This window comes from Theropithecus gelada, chromosome 5 (genome assembly GCF_003255815.1).
Source record: "Theropithecus gelada isolate Dixy chromosome 5, Tgel_1.0, whole genome shotgun sequence".
Lineage (NCBI taxonomy): Eukaryota > Metazoa > Chordata > Mammalia > Primates > Cercopithecidae > Theropithecus > Theropithecus gelada.
The window spans coordinates 100,673,239-100,695,055 of record NC_037672.1 but is presented as its reverse complement, the minus strand read 5'-3'; the positions used below and the strand labels follow the sequence as shown (position 1 = coordinate 100,695,055).

General features: G+C 36.8%; 1 protein-coding gene across 1 annotated transcript in view; it reads left to right on the top strand.

Moving 5' to 3' along the window:
- The first annotated feature begins 4,630 nt into the window (after positions 1-4,630).
- Positions 4,631-21,817, top strand: part of CENPE (centromere protein E) — a 94,053-nt gene continuing 76,866 nt past the window's right edge. The window contains exons 1-14 of the mRNA XM_025384835.1: positions 4,631-4,775; positions 6,196-6,287; positions 6,792-6,881; positions 7,006-7,124; positions 8,029-8,148; positions 8,573-8,654; positions 8,811-8,878; positions 8,961-9,026; positions 12,599-12,650; positions 15,184-15,271; positions 15,585-15,714; positions 16,977-17,096; positions 17,944-18,102; positions 21,348-21,495. Of these exons, the coding sequence (XP_025240620.1) occupies positions 4,720-4,775; positions 6,196-6,287; positions 6,792-6,881; positions 7,006-7,124; positions 8,029-8,148; positions 8,573-8,654; positions 8,811-8,878; positions 8,961-9,026; positions 12,599-12,650; positions 15,184-15,271; positions 15,585-15,714; positions 16,977-17,096; positions 17,944-18,102; positions 21,348-21,495 (1,390 nt within the window). The 5' untranslated portion in view covers positions 4,631-4,719. The remainder of the gene's footprint in view (positions 4,776-6,195; positions 6,288-6,791; positions 6,882-7,005; positions 7,125-8,028; positions 8,149-8,572; positions 8,655-8,810; positions 8,879-8,960; positions 9,027-12,598; positions 12,651-15,183; positions 15,272-15,584; positions 15,715-16,976; positions 17,097-17,943; positions 18,103-21,347; positions 21,496-21,817) is intronic.

Below are 21,817 nucleotides of genomic sequence, written 5' to 3'. Positions count from 1 at the left end.
TTCTGAGTCATTTCACTTGGGACAATGCCCTCCAGCTCCATGCATGTTGGTTATTATTCTTTTATTTTATTTATTTATTTTTAACTTATTTATTTCATGAATAAGTTCTTTAGTGGTGATTTCTGAGATTCTGGTGCACCCATCACCCAAGCAGTGTACACTGTACCCAATGTGTAGACTTTCATCTCTCACCCCCTTCCATCCTTCCCCCCAAGTCCCCAAAGTTCATTGTATCATTCTTATGCCTTTGAGTCCTTATAGCTTAGCTCCCACTTATGAGAACATATGACGTTTGGTTTTCCATTCCTGAGTTACTTCACTTAGAATAACGGTCTCTAATTCCATCCAGGTTGCTGTGAATCCCATTATTTTATTCCTTTTTATGGCTGAGTAGTATTCCATGGTATGTATACATCATGATACTCTGGATTATCTTATTGGAAGCAGCCCTGCCTCTTCACAATTTAGTCATGAAAAAGGGTAATCCCTATGAGCTCATAGCTAGATAACCAAAACAAATCTGAATGAGTAGACTCTATTTTATACACTGATTTATCTCAACTAATTTATTTAACTTGAGAGAAACTAATATTCATGTGGTTAAAATGTTAATAGTTATGAAATAATATTATGAAATGAAAGATGAATCTATTTTCCAACTCAGTCCTTTCCCTCCAAAGAAAGCTAGGTGTATTCTGTGTATCTTCCCAGAAATTACGCCAATAAGTATTTGAGTAATACTTAAGTAATAAGTATTTTTTAATTGAATGTTTACTCTATGTCAAGCACCTTTGTATGCACAGGGGATAAGGAGTAAACAAAAATTATGTCACTCTAGTGAGAGGAGACATATATACATAAATTAACACTCATACACATATTACGTCTAAAAGTTACAAGTAATCTTATAACTAAGAAGAAGATTTAAGAAATAGAAGTAACATACAATGGAATTGCTATTTTATACAGAGAGAGCTATGAGAGGGTGACATTTGAATAGACGCTGGAATCAGTGGGAAGGAGGGAAACATGGATATCTGGAGAGAGAGCCTTCCATCCAGACACAACAGCCAGTGCAAAGGTCTTAAGAGGGGGTTTGTCTGGGATTCAGGAAACTGCCCATGACCGGTGTGGCTGGAGTAGGGAGAGCAAAGGGGAGGGACAGTGGTAGGAGGTAAGGCCAGAGGGCAAACAAAGGGCAAGATCATGTGAGGTTTGGAGACAACTGAAAGACATTGGGTTTTGTTCTGAGAGAAATCAGAGGGTGGGGATGAAGGTGTGGCACTGGGGGTCTTGAGAGAGGAGTATCATGATCTGACACATTTTCAAAGAATCACTCAAATTGCTGTGTTGAGAACAGACTGGCAGTGAGGGTGGGCAAGGGTAGAAACACTGAGATGAGCTCAATGCTAGATGATGGTATTTTGGACCAGGTAGCTGAAGCGTAAGTTGTGACAAACTGTCATATTCTGAAATATTCTCAAGGTGGCCCTGACAGAATTTTCAGGTGAGAAGCTGAGCAGTATGGCTCCAGAGTTTGCACCTGGATAACCGGAAGGATGGACTTGCCATCAACTGAGAAGCAGAAAACTGCTGATTGAGCAGATTTTGAGGGGAAGAGCATGAATTTGGTACTAGACATTTTAAGTTTGCCACATATATTAGACACTCAATATGGGAGAAATTAAGGCATACGTTTACTGTTAAGACTGGTTTACTAGAGCAGGAGAAAATGACAACGCAGGACAGAGAGTGAGAAGGAGAGAACTGGATCCAGTGCACACATGGAGAGTTTCCAGAGTGGAAAACACACAGGTGTTTATCAAGTTACAGTCTGGAAGGCGAGTATGCAAGCACAAATGCACATAGTGAGTAGTCAGGCTGACAGGAGCTAAGGCAAAGTCTTTTCTGGAAGTTTCTATTTTCATAGTGAAATGAAGAATGTCTTGTTTGAAGGAATTAATGAATCCCTTTTTACTCCCTTGCTTAAAACACTCCATAGGCTTCCCCTCACCCTTGAGAATAAGATCCAAACATTTTATCACAGTCCACAAGGCCCCACGGGGCCTGGACCTGGACCTGCCGACCTCTCTCCGTTGCCATAAATGCTTCAGTCACAGGGCCCTCCCCTTTGTGTCTCAGGCAGACGACAAACTCGATCAAGCCTTGGCTTCTTTGACTTACTTGTTCCTCTGTCTGGTACGCCCTTTCTCTTGTCCTCCCAAGTCTGGCTCATTCTTATCACATAGGTTTCACTTCAAAGGTCACCTCCTCAGGTCTTTCTTGAACATCTCATCTAAAGTAAACCTTCCTTCTAACATGTTATTTTACTATATATTTGTTATGTATTGTCTGCTGCTTCCCACAAGAATGTGTTTCGTAAGAAACTAGCACTCTTATCCCACCTTATCACTCTTTCTCTGTCTCCTGACCCTACTAATCATTACATTGTGTGTGTGTGTGTGTGTGTGTGTGTGTGTGTGTGTGTAGAGAGAGAGAGACAGAGATTGAGATTTTTCAGTATCCATCTCCCCTAAGAGAATAACAACTCTACAACAACAAGTGCTTTGTCTATTATATTCACTGTTATGCTTCCTGACCCTAGAACCGTATCTGGCACATAATAGTTGTTCAATGAATATTTCTTGATGAACAATTTGGAAAGTCAGATGAAAAATTGGATATAGAGTATATAATAGAAAGCCTGGCATATAGTAAATATTCAATAAATGTCACCTGCTGTGATGATGACAACAAAAAGACAGTCATAGCAACTATCATAAGCACAACTATGAAAGGCTGATGCCTTCTCTTTACTCGCAAACCAATCTCCTCTTGTCTCATTAGAAATTTTGATTAATCACATCTCCCTTCTCCTTCTTCATAGGTTCCTTGCCTTCAGCTATGTGGCATATTTGCCCACCATTAAAAATAAAAACTACAGTTAAAATATACCTTCCTTAACTCTGTATTTTCTTACTAGATATAGCCAAGTATCTTTACAGTCTAGCAATAAAAAAGAGTTGTTTATACTACCTCACAGCTGGTTAACCAACATTTAAATAACCAATATTTAAACAAATGTTGAATGAATTGACTCAGTTTTCTTTACTGTTCTTATCTATTAACTAGTTTCTTTAAATTGAAAGAAACTACTTTCATCTAACTCAGTCTACCATCTAACTCAGTCCTCACTCTGCAAGGAAATTAGGCATATTCTGTGTATCTTTCCAGAAATTATGTATGTATATCCAGACATATTCTGTGTACATAACTGTGCACCTTGAATTTCTCTTAATAAATGAAACATCTTGGATAAGTTTCTAAAGTACACTTAAAGAGCTAGGCCAGGCACAGTGGCTCATGCTTGTAATCCCAGCACTTTGGGAGGCCGAGGCAGGAGGATCGTTTGAGCCTAGAAGTTCAAGAAACGCCTGGGCAACACTGTGAGACCCCACTCCCTACCCTAATCCCCACCCCACCCCGTCTCCACAAAAAAATTAAAAATCATCTGGGCTAGTGATGTGCCTGTAATCCAAGCTACTCAGGAGGTTGAGGCGGGAACCCCTCTTGAGCTGAGGCCAGGAGTTGAGACTTCAGTGAGCTGTGTTCAGGCCACTGCACTCTAGCCTAGGTGACAGAGCAAGAACTCATGTCTATTAAAAAGAGAGAGAGAGAGACAAAAGGAAGACAAGCACTATTTTTGGGGAAAAAAATACTGTATTTAGAATAGATTTCCCTCTCAGTTAATAAAAGTTAACAACCCAGGCCAGGAGGGGTGGCTCACGCCTATAATCCCAGCACTTTGGGAGACTGAGGTGGGTGGATCACCGGAGGTCAGGAGTTTGAGACCAGCTTGGCCAACACGGCGAAGCCCCCTCTCTACTAAAAATACAAAAATTAGCTGAGCGTGGTGGCAAGTGCCAGTAATCCCAGCTACTCCGGAGGCTGAGGCAGGAGAATCGCTTGAAAGCAGGAGGTGGAGGTTGCAGTGAGCCGAGATGGCACCACTGCACTCCAGCCTGCGGTGACAGGGCGAGACTCAGTCTCCAAAAAAAAGTATCCATCCATTCAGTTTTTCAGTCCTCAGTAATTATTTTCCCTAATTCAACCTCTTAGGAAGCCACAGCTAATGGAAACGAGTTACAGAAAGAGAGAAAGAAACAGGAAAAAAGCCTAAACTCAGATTTTCTAAGGCGCACAACAGGCTTGTCACGTTTCTGGACTGCACAGTGAGTTTCAACTCTTGCTGTTTGAAGTTTATTTTAAACTGTTGGTGCAGTTTCTTTAAAGGACAGCAATTCTGTTTGGGTAATGAAAAATACATGTATCTCTACCTGGTTTCGTCTACGGGTTCCAAACTCTTTAAGGATGGGGTGGAGGATGATGTTTGCTGGCTTTTGGCAGATTATAGTATTCTGGTATTCCAGGACCACCGCTCTCCGCCGACTCCCGGGCGCCCCTCCCTCCGACCCTCTTCTGCGACTCTCCGCCAGGCCCTTTAAATCCCCTCTCGTGTTTAGCTGTAGTCCCGCCGCCCGCCTTGCGTCCCCCGCGCTGCCCCGCAGGTGGAATGGCCCATGACGTCACGAGGCCACGGCTCAATCAGATGCAGCGTTTGGGAAATTTTAAATTTAAAGGCGGGGCGGCCCGTGCGCCCTGAAGCGTCGGCCGCGGAGGGTCCTGGCCATTTTTCTGGGGCCTGTTCAGCCTAACACGATGGCGGAGGAAGGAGCTGTGGCCGTCTGCGTGCGAGTGCGGCCGCTGAACAGCAGGTAGGGGGCCCACACCACGGCCCGGTGCCCGCTGGGCCTGCGGCGCCGCCCTGAGCCGGAGGAGCCAGGCCTGCGGCGTTTCCAGGAGCAGCTGCTTCCCGGCTCTGCTGTCTAGTAACTCGGCCGCTGGCCACCGTTTCAGGGTCTGTAAAGTGACGGGGGAGGATCAGAGATCTAGAAGATACTTTCCAGCTGAGAGATTCACTTAAATTTAACTCAGTCTCGCTGACATTACAGACCTTCCCTTCTGTGCTGCTCTGCCTTGCCGCGTCTGCTCCTCCCTGCCCCATTCCCCGCCCTAGAGAAGTCGTATGGGACCGTGCCTTCCTAGCTCTCATCACAGTTAGTCATTTTGCACGTAACTGCTGTCTTCAGACCCCCTGAAGACAAGAGCTAGTCTGTCTTGTCACATTGAGTTCAGTCGTCACTCAAGACTTCATTCATTCCACAAGTATTTATCAATTTTTTTAGTACCTTTGTACTACACAGACACTCCTGTCATTGCCCAGTGGCTCTTCCATTCTAATGGGGCGAGACAGAAAGTAAAGTTGAAAATGTAAGATGTTATGTGGTGATATGTACTTAATAAATGCTATGGAGAAAAAGCAGGAAGAGGAATAAATGAAGTCAGTTTGCTTCGCTGGCTTCTGGCCTTCGACCCAAAATGCTAACACTTTGTGTGAGTGTGAAATTTTTATTGAACACGGGGTTTAATAAATGTAAATACCAAGATCAGGAATTTCCTATTTTTGAGGAGCTTGTTATCTAATGCCTTGAACCGCTGCATAAAGAAACCATTAAGATACTTTGTGACAAGTGTTAATGATGGGCGGGTGGAGAATGTTTGCTAGAGGAGTCATTAGCCCATCAGAGAGAAGACAGCTTCCGTGGGGTGAACTGGTGTCAGGAAAGTCTTGACACTTTTCAAGAGTGAAATAATGGCTATGTTACTTAATGAAAAGGAAAGTCAGAGTATTCCAGGCACAGAGAGGTTACATCTGTCATTTGGGGAAGACCTTCAGGTAGAGCTTAGGAAGTATCTAGGAATTCAGAGGAAAATGGAAGAGAGAAAAGACATGATCTAGGACTCGTACCATGCTGAGGATTTCATAAGTTTCTAAAAGGTTTTAAGAATTTTAAGCAAGACAGACACAATCAGAGTTGCATTTTGAACCATCCCTTCATTTACCAGTACTGGGGGAGAGGGTGAGAATGAAAGCCTTCACAAGAAAACACTTTTGAGGGGGCAGGAGGTCACTGAAGCTCCATTTAAGACTTGAATCCTCAAAGATGGACTTTCTGTCATTCTCTTATATTATTATCTTCCAAAATATCCTTTAGAAAGTGAAATCTTTTAAATTATCTCTCCTATGACATGACTTTTATGACTGGTTAAAATGCAGTGTTTTTATTCTTTTAGAGAAGAATCACTTGGAGAAACTGCCCAACTTTACTGGAAAACTGACAATAATACCATTTATCAAGTTGATGGAAGTAAATCCTTCAATTTTGGTAAGCTTATAATAGCATAAAAAGTTACCGTATTATCCTTTTGCTATTAAAACTACAAAAGGTTAATCAATAATATTAGAGTTGTCACTAAAGATTAGATTAAGCCTTCTACAAACTGCTTCACTGGAAACAAAATTGTTTATACATCATGTGTTTAAGTAAGGTAACCAACTGGTATTTAAAACAGTTGTAATCACAGTTACCTAATTTTCATCTAGGTAGATTCCAGACCCCCATGTGCAAACACTATGCCTTACTGACTCTGGAAAGAACATAGAAAAGTTGATTTGTAGTGTATTTTTTGTGTGTGTAAATGAACTCATTTCACCTTAGGGAAGGGTATTTTCAAAGAACCAAAAAGTTGAAGAAAATACTGTATTAAATACTTGACCATCCTACATTCTGACAGTTTTACTTTTAGGAATAATTACTGATTTGGAATGAAAACGCAGTTGATTCATTTGGTTTAACTTCTGTGTTGTTGTTGTTGCTGTTGTTGTTTAGATCGTGTCTTTCATGGTAATGAAACTACCAAAAATGTGTATGAAGAAATAGCAGCACCAATCATCGATTCTGCCATACAAGGCTACAATGGTTTGTATTCACTCAATGTTGCAGAAACATTTTAGTCTTGGGCGTCTGTGCAACAAGCATGCATAGTTTTACCCGTTATAGGTTTGTTTTTAATCTTTGCATATGTGTGTTTTGTTTTTTGCAGGTACTATATTTGCCTATGGACAGACCGCTTCAGGAAAAACATATACCATGATGGGTTCAGAAGATCATTTGGGAGTTACACCCAGGGCAATTCATGACATTTTCCAAAAAATTAAGAAGGTAAGTAACTTAACTGGATTTCTAGTACGTACAGGTAAAACTAGTAAAAACTGGGTACGAGTCTTAGTGTATTTCTCTTATAAAGATGAAAGGAAGTAGATTTACAGTTATTGTTTGATTATCCATGGTGAAAGAAGAAAGACATAGCATAGATTCACTTTTATCTCCACAATTTACTTTGTAAAACTTAAATTTCTTTTATTCTTTCCCTTGAATTCTGCAACAATAATACTCTGAACAAAAAGTAGGCATTAAGGAACAAGAAAATTTTATCATGGTTAGCTCCACCTAACCATTTAACTATCAGTGATTATAAAGGAACAGTAGAAAGTAGATGTAGGTTAAAAAAAAAAAAAAAAAGAAGGGAAGCAGAAAGCCAGAATAGGCACCCTAGTTAGTTAAGAGATGGTTTTAAATTAGCATTTTTATTAAAATAAGAACATCTTGTAGTGTGATAGCAGATATTCTTGTCTTGCTCCTGATTTCAGTGGGGAAACTTTAGTGGGGATACTTCTGGTGTCTTCTCATTAAACATGATATTGACTTTTTTGCTGAGACAGATGTACTCCATCTTATTAGAGAAAAATCTACCCATCCCTATTTTATTAAATGTTTATATCAAAAATGAAAAAAAAAAATAAGAGCATCTGTTGATAGGGTTTTATTTTGAGCCTAGAGTTTGAGCCTAGAGTTGGTGTTCTCCCAGCTTTATGGTACTTCACTTTTCATTATTTCTGTAGCAATGCTTTTATATTTTTGTGTTTATTATTTTGTCAACATTAGAACCAAGGGTTTTCTTAGTTTGTTTTACAGACATTTTACCTCTTTAAGCACATGAGCATTTAGTATTAGGTTTTCACAATTGGATGCTTCCTGGTGTTTTTATATAATTTTTTTCTTCTAGTTTCCTGATAGGGAATTTCTCTTACGTGTATCTTACATGGAAATATACAATGAAACCATTACAGATTTACTCTGTGGCACTCAAAAAATGAAACCTCTAATTATTCGAGAAGATGTCAATGTGAGTAGCAGACTTAAGGGAGCTTTAAAATTGACTTACTTATTGGGTTTATTGTTCTTGAATGTTTACCTGTAATTTCTATAGTTTTTAAAGTGTCTCCTATTTCTATAGTATGTGAGGGGTTTTTTGAAGTATTTATATTCATCTGTTAAACAACATGAATAGTTTTCAAATACAGCTCTAATATTTTGGTTTAAGTGTAAAAGTAGCAAGATGGAAGTATCAGGTTAGAATTTGTGTGCTTTGGTATATGAAATAAATTGTGGGTATTCATAGAATTACTTGTTACATTTCTACAGAATTATGGTTCCATTTGCCACTTTTAACTTTCACAAATGAATTCTATAATAGTTTGCACCTTGTTTTGAAAAGCAAACTTGTGACTTCTATTTCTCTAATCTTTCTGTAATTAAACTTGTTTCAGAGGAATGTGTATGTTGCTGATCTCACAGAAGAAGTTGTATATACATCAGAAATGGCTTTGAAATGGATTACAAAGGGAGAAAGTAAGACTTTATGCTGTGTTTCTTTAAAACACTTGTAAAAACTATCTTTTCAATCAAGCACGTTTAGGCTTCAAATCACACTTCTTTAAGTTAAAAATTATTGTGTTTCTGTGGATTTTAATATATATGCAGCTGAAATATAACTCATTTTTACAGAGAACAGGCATTATGGAGAAACAAAAATGAATCAAAGAAGCAGTCGTTCTCATACCATCTTTAGGATGGTAGGTAATTCTCTCTGTCTATCTATTAGATCTTCCAAGTAAGAATGCACTAATTTTTCTACAGCTCGCTTTTTCTATCTAGATTTTGGAAAGTAGAGAGAAGGGTGAACCTTCTAATTGTGAAGGATCTGTTAAGGTATCCCATTTGGTGAGTATTAATGAACCATAATAATGTACTGTATGAGCCAAAACAAAATTTAATTTAGCTGCTGGATGTTTGGTTTAATAAGAACTGTTAACTGAACTAAATGTGGGAGGAAGTCTACAACTTGTCTGCTTAGTCTTGTCAGTATCATCAAATTCCTAGCTAAAATGTTGTAGGAAAAATTCAGAGGATCTTTCTTCCTGTTATGTCATGGTTGCCATCTCCTAAAATTTAAATTTCAGGGCTATAGGGTTATAGGGATTGATGTTTTTTCTAACCATTAATGAAGTAGAATTTTTTTCTATACACATTTAACAATTTAAGTCATCTTAGAATTTGAGGGTCTTTTTTTAAAATCTCAGCCAATGTAATTTAGGTGATCAACAAAAATCTAGGTTGGATGGTTAAAAAGTAATCACATTATTTTAGGTTTTACTTAAGTACAATAAGAAAATACGTTTTGTATTATAAACATAGTATTTTAGACTGTAAATCCATTGAGGAGTGATACTGCATTCATCCTTGTAGCCCCAACACATTGTACCTATTTTATGTATAATATAGATTTGTTGAATAAGTAAATGTAAGCATTATGCAAACATTCTTATATAGCACATAAGTAAACCTTCACTTCCTTCTTGCCACACTAAATTATTGCTGTCTGTTTCTTGCTCCTTTTCTACCCTTTACCATATTGCTTTATTCTGCACCTTTAGGGCCTAAATTCTTTAGCTTGATGTGGGATATGATTTAAGATTATTTGAGTAGAAAACTTCAGGGAAAAAAGCAATCTATGACGTTTATTCATTTTCAGATTTTATAAAGTTAGATTATTGATTACTTAATATTCAATCCTAATTTCACCTTAGCTATTTTGCTATAAAATTGTATAACTTATTTTTAGTAGACTTTAATCTTGTTTTAATTTAACAATAAAAAACCAAAACCTAACCTCTTTTGTTCTCTCATCCAAGACTGTGATATTTCATATAATTTTAACTTTTAATAGTTTAGCTTTAATACTCTTGGCATATTCAGTGATCTCCTTGATGATTTTCCTCATGTTACTTGATGCTTTGTCATCGGTGTTCTATCTGTTCCAACCCTCCAGCCTACCCACTTACACTAAGAATCTTCTTGGAAAGAAATCTCCTCTAAGGAGTCATCTCTGGCTCTTTAGAGGTGGCTCTTTTCTGATTATCTCCTGGCCTTGGTGGGATGATAATATCCAGTTTCTCTTAGCTGTACTCCTCTGTTTTCTACCCTGGCTTCTTTTTCTCTACCCTCCTAAAAAAATTTAAAAAATTAAAAAAAAAAAAAAAAACTTGGAGGTATCCTGTGGCCTCTCTTACTTAATTCTTGCTCTCAAACATTCTGTCATCATTTCCATGTTGATAACTGCCAAATATTTTATGTATAGTCTCTGAATTCTAATTCATGTCTTCCTAAAGATAGTTATAATTGTGTCCCATCAATATCTCAAACTTTAATATGTCTAAAACGAAACTATTTTCTTCCTACCATAGTGAATATTCCTTATTTCCAGTAAAAGCAGCATTATCCTAGCTGCCTAAGGTGGACACCCAAGTCAATTTTGACTCATCTTTTTCTGCCTTTCTCTTTGTCCACTTGTCCCATTTCTTATTGATCCCACCTTTGAACATTCCTGTGGGTGCTACACTCATTTACTTTTTCATCTCTTGAATTACATCAGTCTCCTGCAACCTTGTCTCCATGACTCTTGTTTTTGTTTCTTGAAGTCATAATAAGGATTTCTAATATACTAACCACTGCTTTTGTATGTCACTTCCCGGGGCAAGATTTGGACACTCTTAACCAATCTAACTTTATTTCCTTCTGCTTCAATGAACTCCTCCCTCACAGGTTGGGCCTCTGAGTATCTTTGAATATGAATGCTTGTTCTCATCTTTAACCTTCACTCATGCTGCCTTCATTACCACTTTGCCCTTTTATTATGTATCTGTGTCATCTGTAGTGGACACTATGCAAGAAAAATCAGACTCAACTGGTAATACATATTTACCTGCCTAGTCTCAAAAATCTCCACAGAGAGAAATAACAAAGGTTTGACTTTCTTTCATATCACTCACAATATTTACTAAGTCGTTATTGTGTTCTGAGCATGGTGTTGGGCTCTGAGACTAAAAAAATAAATAAACAAGACATCCCTCCACTGCTTCTCTTACAAGCAGTTTCCTCTGCCGCCTCCCTAACCCAAGCTGGTATTATCTCTCACCCAGATTCCTGCCCCAGCTGCCTGATGGGGCTGCCTGCGGCTGCTCTTGCCCCTTCCCAATCCATCCTCCACCCAGTAGTCGTAGTGGATCCATTGTGGAAGCCATTGCTGGGCTTTATGCAGGGTTCTATTACTCCCTTGCATAAAGCCCTGCAATGGCTTCTCATTGAATTTAAACATTTCGGAGTTTTTTATCTTACTTAAAAAAGTCCTGCATAATCTGGCCCCTGTCTGCTTCTCTTATTCTATCTTTTCCTGTCTTCACTTCACCAACTGTTCCACACTGCCTTTTCTATTTTTTTGAACACACTGAGCACATTCTGCTTTGTGACTTAAATGTTTTGGCTCTTCTTTTTGTCTAGACTACTGTTTCCCTTGATCTTTTTGGGACCAGCTCCCTCTTCTCTGGTCATTCAGATCTTAGCTTAACGACAAGCCTTACACTGCTGGCCAATCCCCACAACATGTTTCTTATTTGTCTTTTTATCTCTTCTCACCAGCCTCCTCCTCTATGTAGAATGTAAGCTCCATGAGAGCAGAGATCTTATTTATTTGTAGCCCTAGCACCTGATGCACTTCCGGGAGCATGATAAGTAGCCACTTCTTTTCAATAATATTTGTGAAATGAAAGAGAGGTCCAGCTCTTAAAGATGCCACAGTAAAGTCATGGTATTGCTACAGCATAGTACAGCTAGCATACATGACTAGCCCAACAAAATAAGTGTTATAACTGTTAAGTTGTGTCTATAAGTCATGTTTATAAAGAGTTCTGGTTATGCAGTTCAAGGAGCAGTTCATCTGAGATCTGGCAGGGAGGAAGGATAAAGTAGGCAAAGCTACATCGAGGAGATAATCTTTGTGCCTGGTTCTTAAATAAAGAATAAGGACAGACTAGAACATTAGAACTAACTGAATAAAGGAAATAGCAAAAAGCTTGTGCTTGAAGGTGTAGAAGTACATGGGGTGTTTGGGGAATAGTGAGTAGTTCAACTAGAGATAAGAGTAAGGGATAGATAGATACAAAGTTGGAGCAATGCAAGTGCCAGCTTATAAAGAATTATATTTGCCATAGTAAGTTTTTAGACTTTGTATAGGAAACAGAACCTATACTGGCAGCATTATGGAAGATATAAAGAAAGGAACAGATAGAGAACAGTTTGACTCAGAGAAAAAAGGAAATGCCTAAACAGTAGCATGGGAGACATGGATACAGATAGAATATTCAGATATACCATGTATTAAAAATATTCTTTCAGTAGTTTGAATTTTATTATTTCAAATTATCTGCCCTAAAGATTTGTTTTTATCTATCTTACAGAATTTGGTTGATCTTGCAGGCAGTGAAAGAGCTGCTCAAACAGGAGCTGAAGGTAATTAAAACTCATGAAATATGTTAGTCTTAATGTCTTCCTATTTTATAGGATTAAAAAGTACTACCAGGCATTTTTAGAAATTGATAAAGTAATTATATTCATTATTAATAATATTCATTAATGATGATTTTCTGATAAAAGTCTTTAACATAGAAATCAGCATCTGTATCTGGTTAATTTTTATTTTAGTCTACAATAGCATCAATTAAAAAATGAAAATTATACAATTGATGGTATTGTACAGCAGGAAAGCCCATGAGAATTCCTTAAAAGCCATTTAAACTTTCAAAATAAGAAAATTAAGAAAGATAGTGGGGTATAAAATTAATATACAGATACTAATTTTAGAAAGTTAAAATATTAATAAACAAAAACCAGTTAAAATATTTAGTAAAATATTTTAGTAGGTTATTTATAATAACCTAAAAGATGTGATACCTAGGAAGAAACTCAACAAAGATTTGTACAAGACTGATATAAAGAAAACGTTTTGTTTTTGTTTTTGTTTTTTTAATTTTTTTGAGGCAGACTCTCACTGTGTCTCCCAGGCTGGACTGCAGTGGCATGATCTCAGCTCAATGCAACCTCCACCTCCTGGGCTCAAGCAGTTCTCGTGCCTCAGCCACCCAAGTAGCTGGGATTACAGACATGCATCACCACGCCCAGCTAATTTTTGTATTTTTGGTAGAGACAGAGTTTCGCCATGTTGGCTGGGCTGATCTCGAACTCTTGGCCTCAAGTGATCCGCCACCTCGGCCTCCCAAAGTTCTGGGATTACAGGGGTGAGCCACCACACCCGGCCTAAGAAAACTTGTAAATCAGACTTGAAGGACACAAACAAATACTTGAAAAAATGGAAAAGCATACTTAGATGTAGAAGATTCAAAATCACAAGGATATCAGGCCTCTGGGTTAATTTCTAGATTTAACACAATCCTAATAAAAATATCAAGAGTACATTTTCATGTTTAAACTAGGTAAGATGATTTTAAAATTTGTATGGAAACATAACAGACAAGAGTAGCCGGAAAAATTCCAAAAAGCAGAAAATGGAATTTAAGATTTTACTATCTTACTATAAGATAGTAAAACATATTATAAACCCATAGTAATAAAACTATGTGAATTGTCAGCCCAGTGGAATAGAATAGAAAATCCATCAAGAGTCCTGAATACATACAGAAGTTAGAATACAATAAAAATGGTCCTTCAAATATGTGAAGAAAAGATAGATTATTCATTAATTGATGGCCATTTGGGGAAAAAAAATTATCCATATATCATATACCAAGGAATGTGTTGTAAGTGGCTCAAAAATTTCAGTATTAAAAAAACTATAAAAAGTATTGGAAGTCAACTTACAGTCAGAAAACCCTTTTGTAACTGATACAAAGTCCGGATGCCTTAAAAGTTTAAAAGCAACAAAAAACTGGGCAAAGATAAAAGTGAGTAGTTCATAAGGCTTAAATGGTTTAGCTTGCACCTGCACTCTTGCCATTAGAAGAGCTGCTGATCCAAGGAAGATTAGAAGTTTGTTCAACAGACTTGAGCTCATTCTGCAGCCTATTGTAGAGGCACTCAACTGAGCCTAGCCTACTTCCTCCAAACCAGTCCATCCTCAGACCTGTGAACAAAAAATAAATGCTTGTGTTAGCTGGTTGGTTAGGTAGTAATGTTACAGCAGTAGCTAATTAATGCACCTGTGAAATAACATCTGTTCAAAGTTATTTTTTGCAATTTTTTTTGTATAGGCAGTAGATTGAAAACCTACATGTCCTTCAACAGGGGATGGGGTGGGTGAATGAAGTCTGATGCAGCCGTAAAATGGAATTTTATACTTCAAAAAAGAATGAAAAAGATCAGTGTTTACCGATATGGAAATTTTTCTAAGATATGTTGCCAAGTGAAAAAAAGCAAAGTGCAAAATAGTAGGTATGGTCTGTTACTATTGATATCGGTGAAGAAAGAAGGAAATAAATATATATGAACTTGTATTTTAAAAAATCTCTAAAGAATAAACTAATAACAGTGGTGTCCTGGTAGAGGTATAGGAACTGGTCGAATATGGGATAAAAGTGGAAGGGAGCTTTTTCAAAGTGTACTTTTTTTAAAAAAACTTTTTGAACCATGTAAGCATATTAACAATTTAAAAATGAGAAATTAGAGGTTAATTTGGTTGTAAGTTCATAGTTGCCTATATTTAGATGTTGGAAAAAAAAATTGATTTGAACCGAAGAGCTACAGAAGCTCTTTCAGGAAACAGGTTTTTTTTCCCCTACATTCTTCCCTCCCTCTTCATTTTTTTCTTTTTACTATTTTTCTCAGGTAATAACCTTTCTGATTCACTTGAAGTGGGACCAATAGGGAAAGAGCTCCTTCTACCACTGATATTAAAGATGGGCTCATGTCTAAACCAGAGCATAGACTTTAGCATCTGCCCTCCAATTTCTCTCATTAACTTAGTGATAAATAAGTTTATCATCTGGAAAAGGAGTCAAGTTTGGTTTTCGTATTTGTTTAATAAATTCAGGTGTGCGGCTCAAGGAAGGCTGTAATATAAATCGAAGCTTATTTATTTTGGGACAAGTGATCAAGAAACTTAGTGATGAACAGGTTGGGTAAGTTTATCCCGTTGTGTACTTACCTACTAATTCTTACCTTTTTCATTAGGTTGAACATTGCAATATTTCAATGACACTCAAATGTACTGATTTTTTCCATATATTCAAAAGCTTGTACATACAACTATAATCTATTGAATTTACTTTCTGTTTTAAATATTTTTTAGTTAGTAGTTTTAATCTGCCTCATATAACCTGTAAACTAATTTTTGAAACTGTGGCTGATTTAAGAGTTCTGCGTTAAAAACCAACTACTTTGTTATATAAACATTCTCAATCTTTTTCTCCCATAAACTTATTCCTTGCTAAGTGGTTTCATAAATTATCGAGATAGCAAGTTAACACGAATTCTCCAGAATTCCTTGGGAGGAAACGCAAAGACACGTATTATCTGCACAATTACTCCAGTATCTTTTGATGAAACCCTTACTACTCTCCAGGTGAGTTTGATTTTTATCTCAACTTAATATGGGGGAAGATCAACTTGAAGCAGAAAAAATTACCTACTAAAATTAAGCAAAGTTTTTTAAATTAACACACCTGTTATAATCAATATGTTATCTACTAAATAGCATTTCTTAATTTAATTTTGCCAGACTTCAATTATTTGTATCTTACCTTCACAATTTTTGCCACATCCAACACTAGTTTACTGAAATTGACTTGATATTTTTTTAAATGACTCACTTTGTGTACTTAATTTATTGTAAAAGGAAACTTTAATATTAGTCCTATCAATAGGAAACTATTATTACTTGCCACAAATAGAAGGTAACAAAAAAATTGTGTGTCTGTCTGTATAACAAAATCTGAAATTCCTGGTAGTTAACTGTTGCCTTCATTTGCTCTGAACCTAAGGCCTACATTTTCTATTTTAAAAAGGAAAGGAACCAGCCTGACCAACATAGAGAAACCCTTTCTCTACTAAAAATACAAAATTAGCCAGGTGTGGTAGCACATGCCTGTAATTCCAGCTACTGCGGAGGCTGAGGCAGGAGAATCGCTTGAACCCAGGAGGCGGAGGTTGCAGTGAGCCGAGATCGTGCCATTGCACTCCAGCCTAGGCAACAAGGGCGAAACTATGTCTCAAGAAAAATGAGAAATGTCAGCAGGGTAGCTTTCTCAATGAACGATTCAATGTTATCTAATGGTCACCTTCATGTACCCACCTAAAGTTACTTATGGTACTTGTACTCTGAGAAACATTGCTTTAAATAGATGTTGAGCACCAGATCAAGGTACTATCAGGTGCAAAGAGAAACTAGAGTCCCTGGCTTAACAGAATTAATGAATTCTGTGACAAGGCACATAACACTTGTCTTGCAACATAATTTTAGTAGTTAAGTGGTTAATAACTAGTATAGAGTTTAAAGGAAGGAGAGTTATCTTTGGCTAGAAGCAAAACTTCAGAGTAGAGGAAGCGTTAGCACTGGACCTTGAGGGGTAAATGGGATTCCAATAAGCTGATGTTTTTAAGTTCTCTCAATATATCTTCTTTTATTCTCCTGAAGACTATCAGCCAGGGTAAGTTACAGAGCATTGTTATAAGGACATAGAATGTTCCCTTTGTTCAAAAGTATTAAGCCAACTGGAAAGAGTATTGATGTTTCTTAAACTTGAATATAAGAAAGCTAAATATTACTAATTAAATTTGAATTTTTTTAAGTGTTGAACACTTAGCACTTTTGTATTTTTTTTCCAGTTTGCCAGTACTGCTAAATATATGAAGAATACTCCTTATGTTAATGAGGTATCAACTGATGAAGCTCTCCTGAAAAGGTATAGAAAAGAAATAATGGATCTTAAAAAACAATTAGAGGAGGTATGTATGAATCATTTATTTCATTAAATAGAAAGAATCAATTTAGAATGGAGACCTGCCCAAATACTCAGAGACAATTCATTCCTGAATATCTGAGTTGCTACAACTTAAGTTTTAAATCATTTTTAAACAAGAACAAATCCACTCATAAAAATTTTAGTTTAATTTACTATAAATTGTACGATTTGGTTCTTGAAATTATTTTAGATTTTGTTTTTTATTTCAAAATCTGAGATTATCAAATGGGCCAAGTAGAGGTATTTCTTAAAATTTTTCACAAATACATATGAATTCGGTTAAAAAGAGAAACTACAGAGTTACTTAGAACCACTTTCTGTATTTTCATGTTATCCTGAATTCCTCTTCTAACCCTTAGATTGCAATCTAATAATATAGCATAATTTCTCATTTGTTTTAACCATCATGGTCCCATATTTTGTAAAAAATCATGCATTAGTGATCTTTTTTAAAATGAGCTGAAATATCAAATGGTAATCTTATGAGAACATCTCTATCTTTACTATCGGAATTCAAGTCTTTATTTTATGACTTCTGACTATTCATATCTTCTTAGACAATACAGTTATTATAACAGCATTGTTGTCTTATACATGGTATATAGAATAGTTACATGAGAAGAAATGTGTATTTTATTGTAAGTCTGAGAAATTATTGATTATGGTAACTGCATTTTGATGTTCTGCAGTTAGAGTAAATTTTATTTCACTGAAATTAAAATTCTTATAGTTCATATACAAATGTAATATTTTATTCTTTTATGCTACTTTTAAGGTTTTAAAACTTAACCACATGTATTATTAACATAATCCAATGTTGCATTCTATAGGTTTCTTTAGAGACGCGAGCTCAGGCAATGGAAAAAGACCAATTGGCCCAACTTTTGGAAGAAAAAGATTTGCTTCAGAAAGTACAGAATGAGAAAATTGAAAACTTAACACGGATGCTGGTGACCTCTTCTTCCCTCACATCACAACAGGAATTAAAGGTAAAATTAAAAGATGACAGCTTAAACTTGATGTACAGAGAATAGAATTGTTATTTCTATATGTTTATTATGTAGTATGCACTTTCTATCCTTTGATACAATATTTTCAAGAAACCCAGAAGATTTTGTGTTTTCACAGTACCTAAGAGATTCATTAAAAATACCAATTTCTGATTCTCACTTGTAGAGATTCTAGTTCAACAAGTTTGGAGTTTATTTAAATAATTTATTTGCAATATGCTGCTTAATAAATTCTAAAGAAACTGGGTGATTGGAAGCCACAGGTTTCTAGAATATGTGGAAATATTATTTTATACTTAAACAGAAATATTAATCTCAGGAAAATTGGTGTAGAATATAAAACAACATAATTGTGTCAATGTAGAGTCTGCTGAAAGAAAATAAAAACAACATAGTGAACAAAATTCTGACGTTGTTTATGTGGGGTTTTTTTGTCTGTCTTTAATTGAGTAGGAATTTATTGAATAGACTTTTGGGGGTGTGAGGGTGTCATGGATAAGAGGATGATCTCTGGAGCTAGACTGCCTGGATTTAAATCTCTCATTTCCTACCTCTTGGCCTTAGACAATTTCTTGAATTACTTTGCTGCTTTTTCCTGTGGAAGTAGCAGTGTGGAAGAGCTTAATACTCACCTCATAAGTGTTGTGTGAGAATTAAATGAGATAATAGGTAGAATTAGCTCAACACAGCACTTGCCACACCGCATATTCTCAACTAATGTACGTTATTAATATGAATAAGCATTATGTACATTGGTGTACAGAAGACAATCAAGAACTATTGGTTGAGTGGTGAGCAGGAAATAGCCCAATGAAGGACCTAGAGAAGAATGTTTCAAAAGAGACCTACATGCGCAAAAGCTTGGAGTTGTGAAGAAACATGATGCATTCCTTGCACTTAAGATGTTCTAGTAGCAGGGGCATTTTAAACCCCCTTGAGGGATTTGAATGTGACGTTTTGCTAACAACAAAGAACAGCCTTGCATGTGACATCAGAATTATAGTTAAGAAAGATGTAGCTGCTGTGCACGTCAGACTGCTTGGGCCTGCAAAGACTGACTCTGGAGTTGGAGTGAATTGGATAAATTGGAGAAGTGTTTGGAAAGTAAACTTAGCAGGACTTTGTGGTTGTTTGGATGTTGAGGGTAGAGAAAGGGAGGAGGAGGTGTCCAGAATGACTTGCAAGCAATTCCTGGCTCCTGGGTAGCTGGTAACAATATTGGTTAAGTTAAGGAACACTGAATAAAGAGCAGTGGAAATGGTGGGTGTTTTATTTGAGATTTCTGTTGTTTGAGATGTCAGGCAGTTGAAAATGCAAATGTGTGAATTTTAGGTAGAAGATTTGAGATATAAATATCAATTTGGGCATTAACTACTACAGATCCAAATTAAAGTTTGTTCTGGTTGCATATTGAGAGAAGGCAACAGAAGGCAAAGTAACAGAAGGCAAAACTCCAATTGGGTAAGGCAGAGAAAAAAGAATCTGTAAAGAAGCCCAGGTTTAGCTCTAGAGTTAAGAATAAGACCTAGTGAATATAGTAGCTAAGGGGAGAGAATATTTCAGGGAGGTAGTGTTCAGTGGTGTAATATTCTGCTAAGAAGTTAAATAAGATAAAGATGGACGAAAAATTATTTGCATTTGGAAACACAGCTTATTTGCAAACGTGATTTGAGTTATTAAATAGTAGGGTTGTGAAAGCCATCTTGTAGTGTATTGAGGTGGCCTAGATGGATGGGATCTTGAATATAGTAGAAAGAATTGGACTACCATAGGAGAAACACCTCTTGAATTGGAACAAACACAGAGGAAAGGACAGGCCTCTGTGCAGGTAGTACTCTTAGGAGTTTAGGTTTATACTTTCTTTGTGAAATAGGTTTAATTTTTCTGCTGAGATGGCAGGTGATGGTACAGTCATAAGTTTACAGAGATACTAAGGGTTTGAAATAGGCTAGCCTTTGTAGGTAATGAAAAAGAAAGCTGACAAGGGGGAAGGGAATATTGCCAAGCAGCATTAAAGATCGTGTTTATCTTGTCAGCCAGTCTTCTGGCTGTGTGGCTCTGGCAGTGCTCAGGAGGCTGATAAAGGTCTTGAACACAGTGTCATTTGAGTGTGCCATGTGGGGTACATGTAAGAAACAGAGAATGGGTCAAATAATTTGAGAACGTTAACCTCAAATTTCCAACGTGATTACAGTGATCTATGGAATCTAAGATGATAGGGTGAGAACCAAGAGAGAGATGGCAAAAAAAAAAAAAAAAAAGTCACGCAACAAGGGAACAAAGCTAAATAGCCCCTGATAAGCTAAATAGCTATAGTGGGATTAATTAAATTAATGATTTGGAAGGATAACAACAGCGATAAGAGCAAGAGGTCTAGGTTTATGACTTTCAGATAATGATAAGGTCCAGGTGTGACTTTGGTAGCAACTAGCATTAAACTGAAGGTTATTGGAGGATTTATATATGATGGGGCTTTTGCAGAGCAGGACGTGGAAAGGGCTGGCCATGTCAAGCAGAACAGCACTCAGGCATGACAGTATGCAGTATATTCTGGGGACAACAAGTAATCTTAAGAGGCAATGTGATGGAATGGTTGCATGGAAAGGCTCTGAAGTAATAGACATGGGCTCAGCCACCAATTGGCTATACAACCTCACACAACTTCTCCAAACTTGTTGGGCACCCAGCTCATCTGTTAAAAAGATGTAGTAAGGTTGATACTCGATACAAGTATCATCTCATCTTATTTGACTCTCAACAACCTTAGGGTTGTGTATTTCAGATGTGATTACAACCCTAGGGTTGCTGAGAGAGTCAAATAAGATGAGATGATACTTGCACTGAGTAAAGAGACGAAAAGAATGGTGACTATGAAACCTGGAAAAACTACTTAAGAGGCAGGCACAGGAAGAGAAACCAGAATGAGTAGTAAGTATAAGCAGCTGGGTAAGGAAAGAACCAGGAGATGGGTCCCTGAAGTGCTGAGGAAGGAGTGGATAAATCATGAGGACAAAGTAGGAAATAAAGAAAACTGTAGTTAGAGTGAAGTAAAGAGTCAAGAGTTTGATTTTTTTTTTAAAGCAATATCCTTAGACTAGTAAAAATTTAAACTAGGCTTAATAAGAATTCTACCAAGTCAATGGTTTTCAAAAATAGAAACTAGTTCCTTTGTTTTATTATGTTTGAATACAAATCTATATGACATAATTTTAATTTCTTCCTAGGCTAAAAGAAAACGAAGAGTTACTTGGTGTCTTGGCAAAATTAACAAAATGAAGAACTCAAACTATGTAGATCAATTTAATATGCCAACAAATATAACAACAAAAACACACAAGCTGTCTATAAATTTATTAGGAGAAATTGATGAATGTGAGTGCTTTTTTCAAGTGGAACTATGTTTGATTATAAAAGCATCTTTATAAAGGGAAACTATGTTTATAGCTCAGTTAATGTGATAAACATGTTTAAATACTGTGTATTTCACATGTGATTACATGGAGATTATTATTTAAAATAAGTAATTATAAAAATACAAAAAAATTAGCTGTGCGTGGTTGCAGGCACCTGTAATCCCAGCTACTTGGGAGGCTGAGGCAGGAGAATCACTTGAAACTGGGAGGCGGAGCTTGCAGTGAGCCAAGATCCATTGCACTCCAGCCTGGGCGACAAGAGTGAAACTGTCTCAAAAATA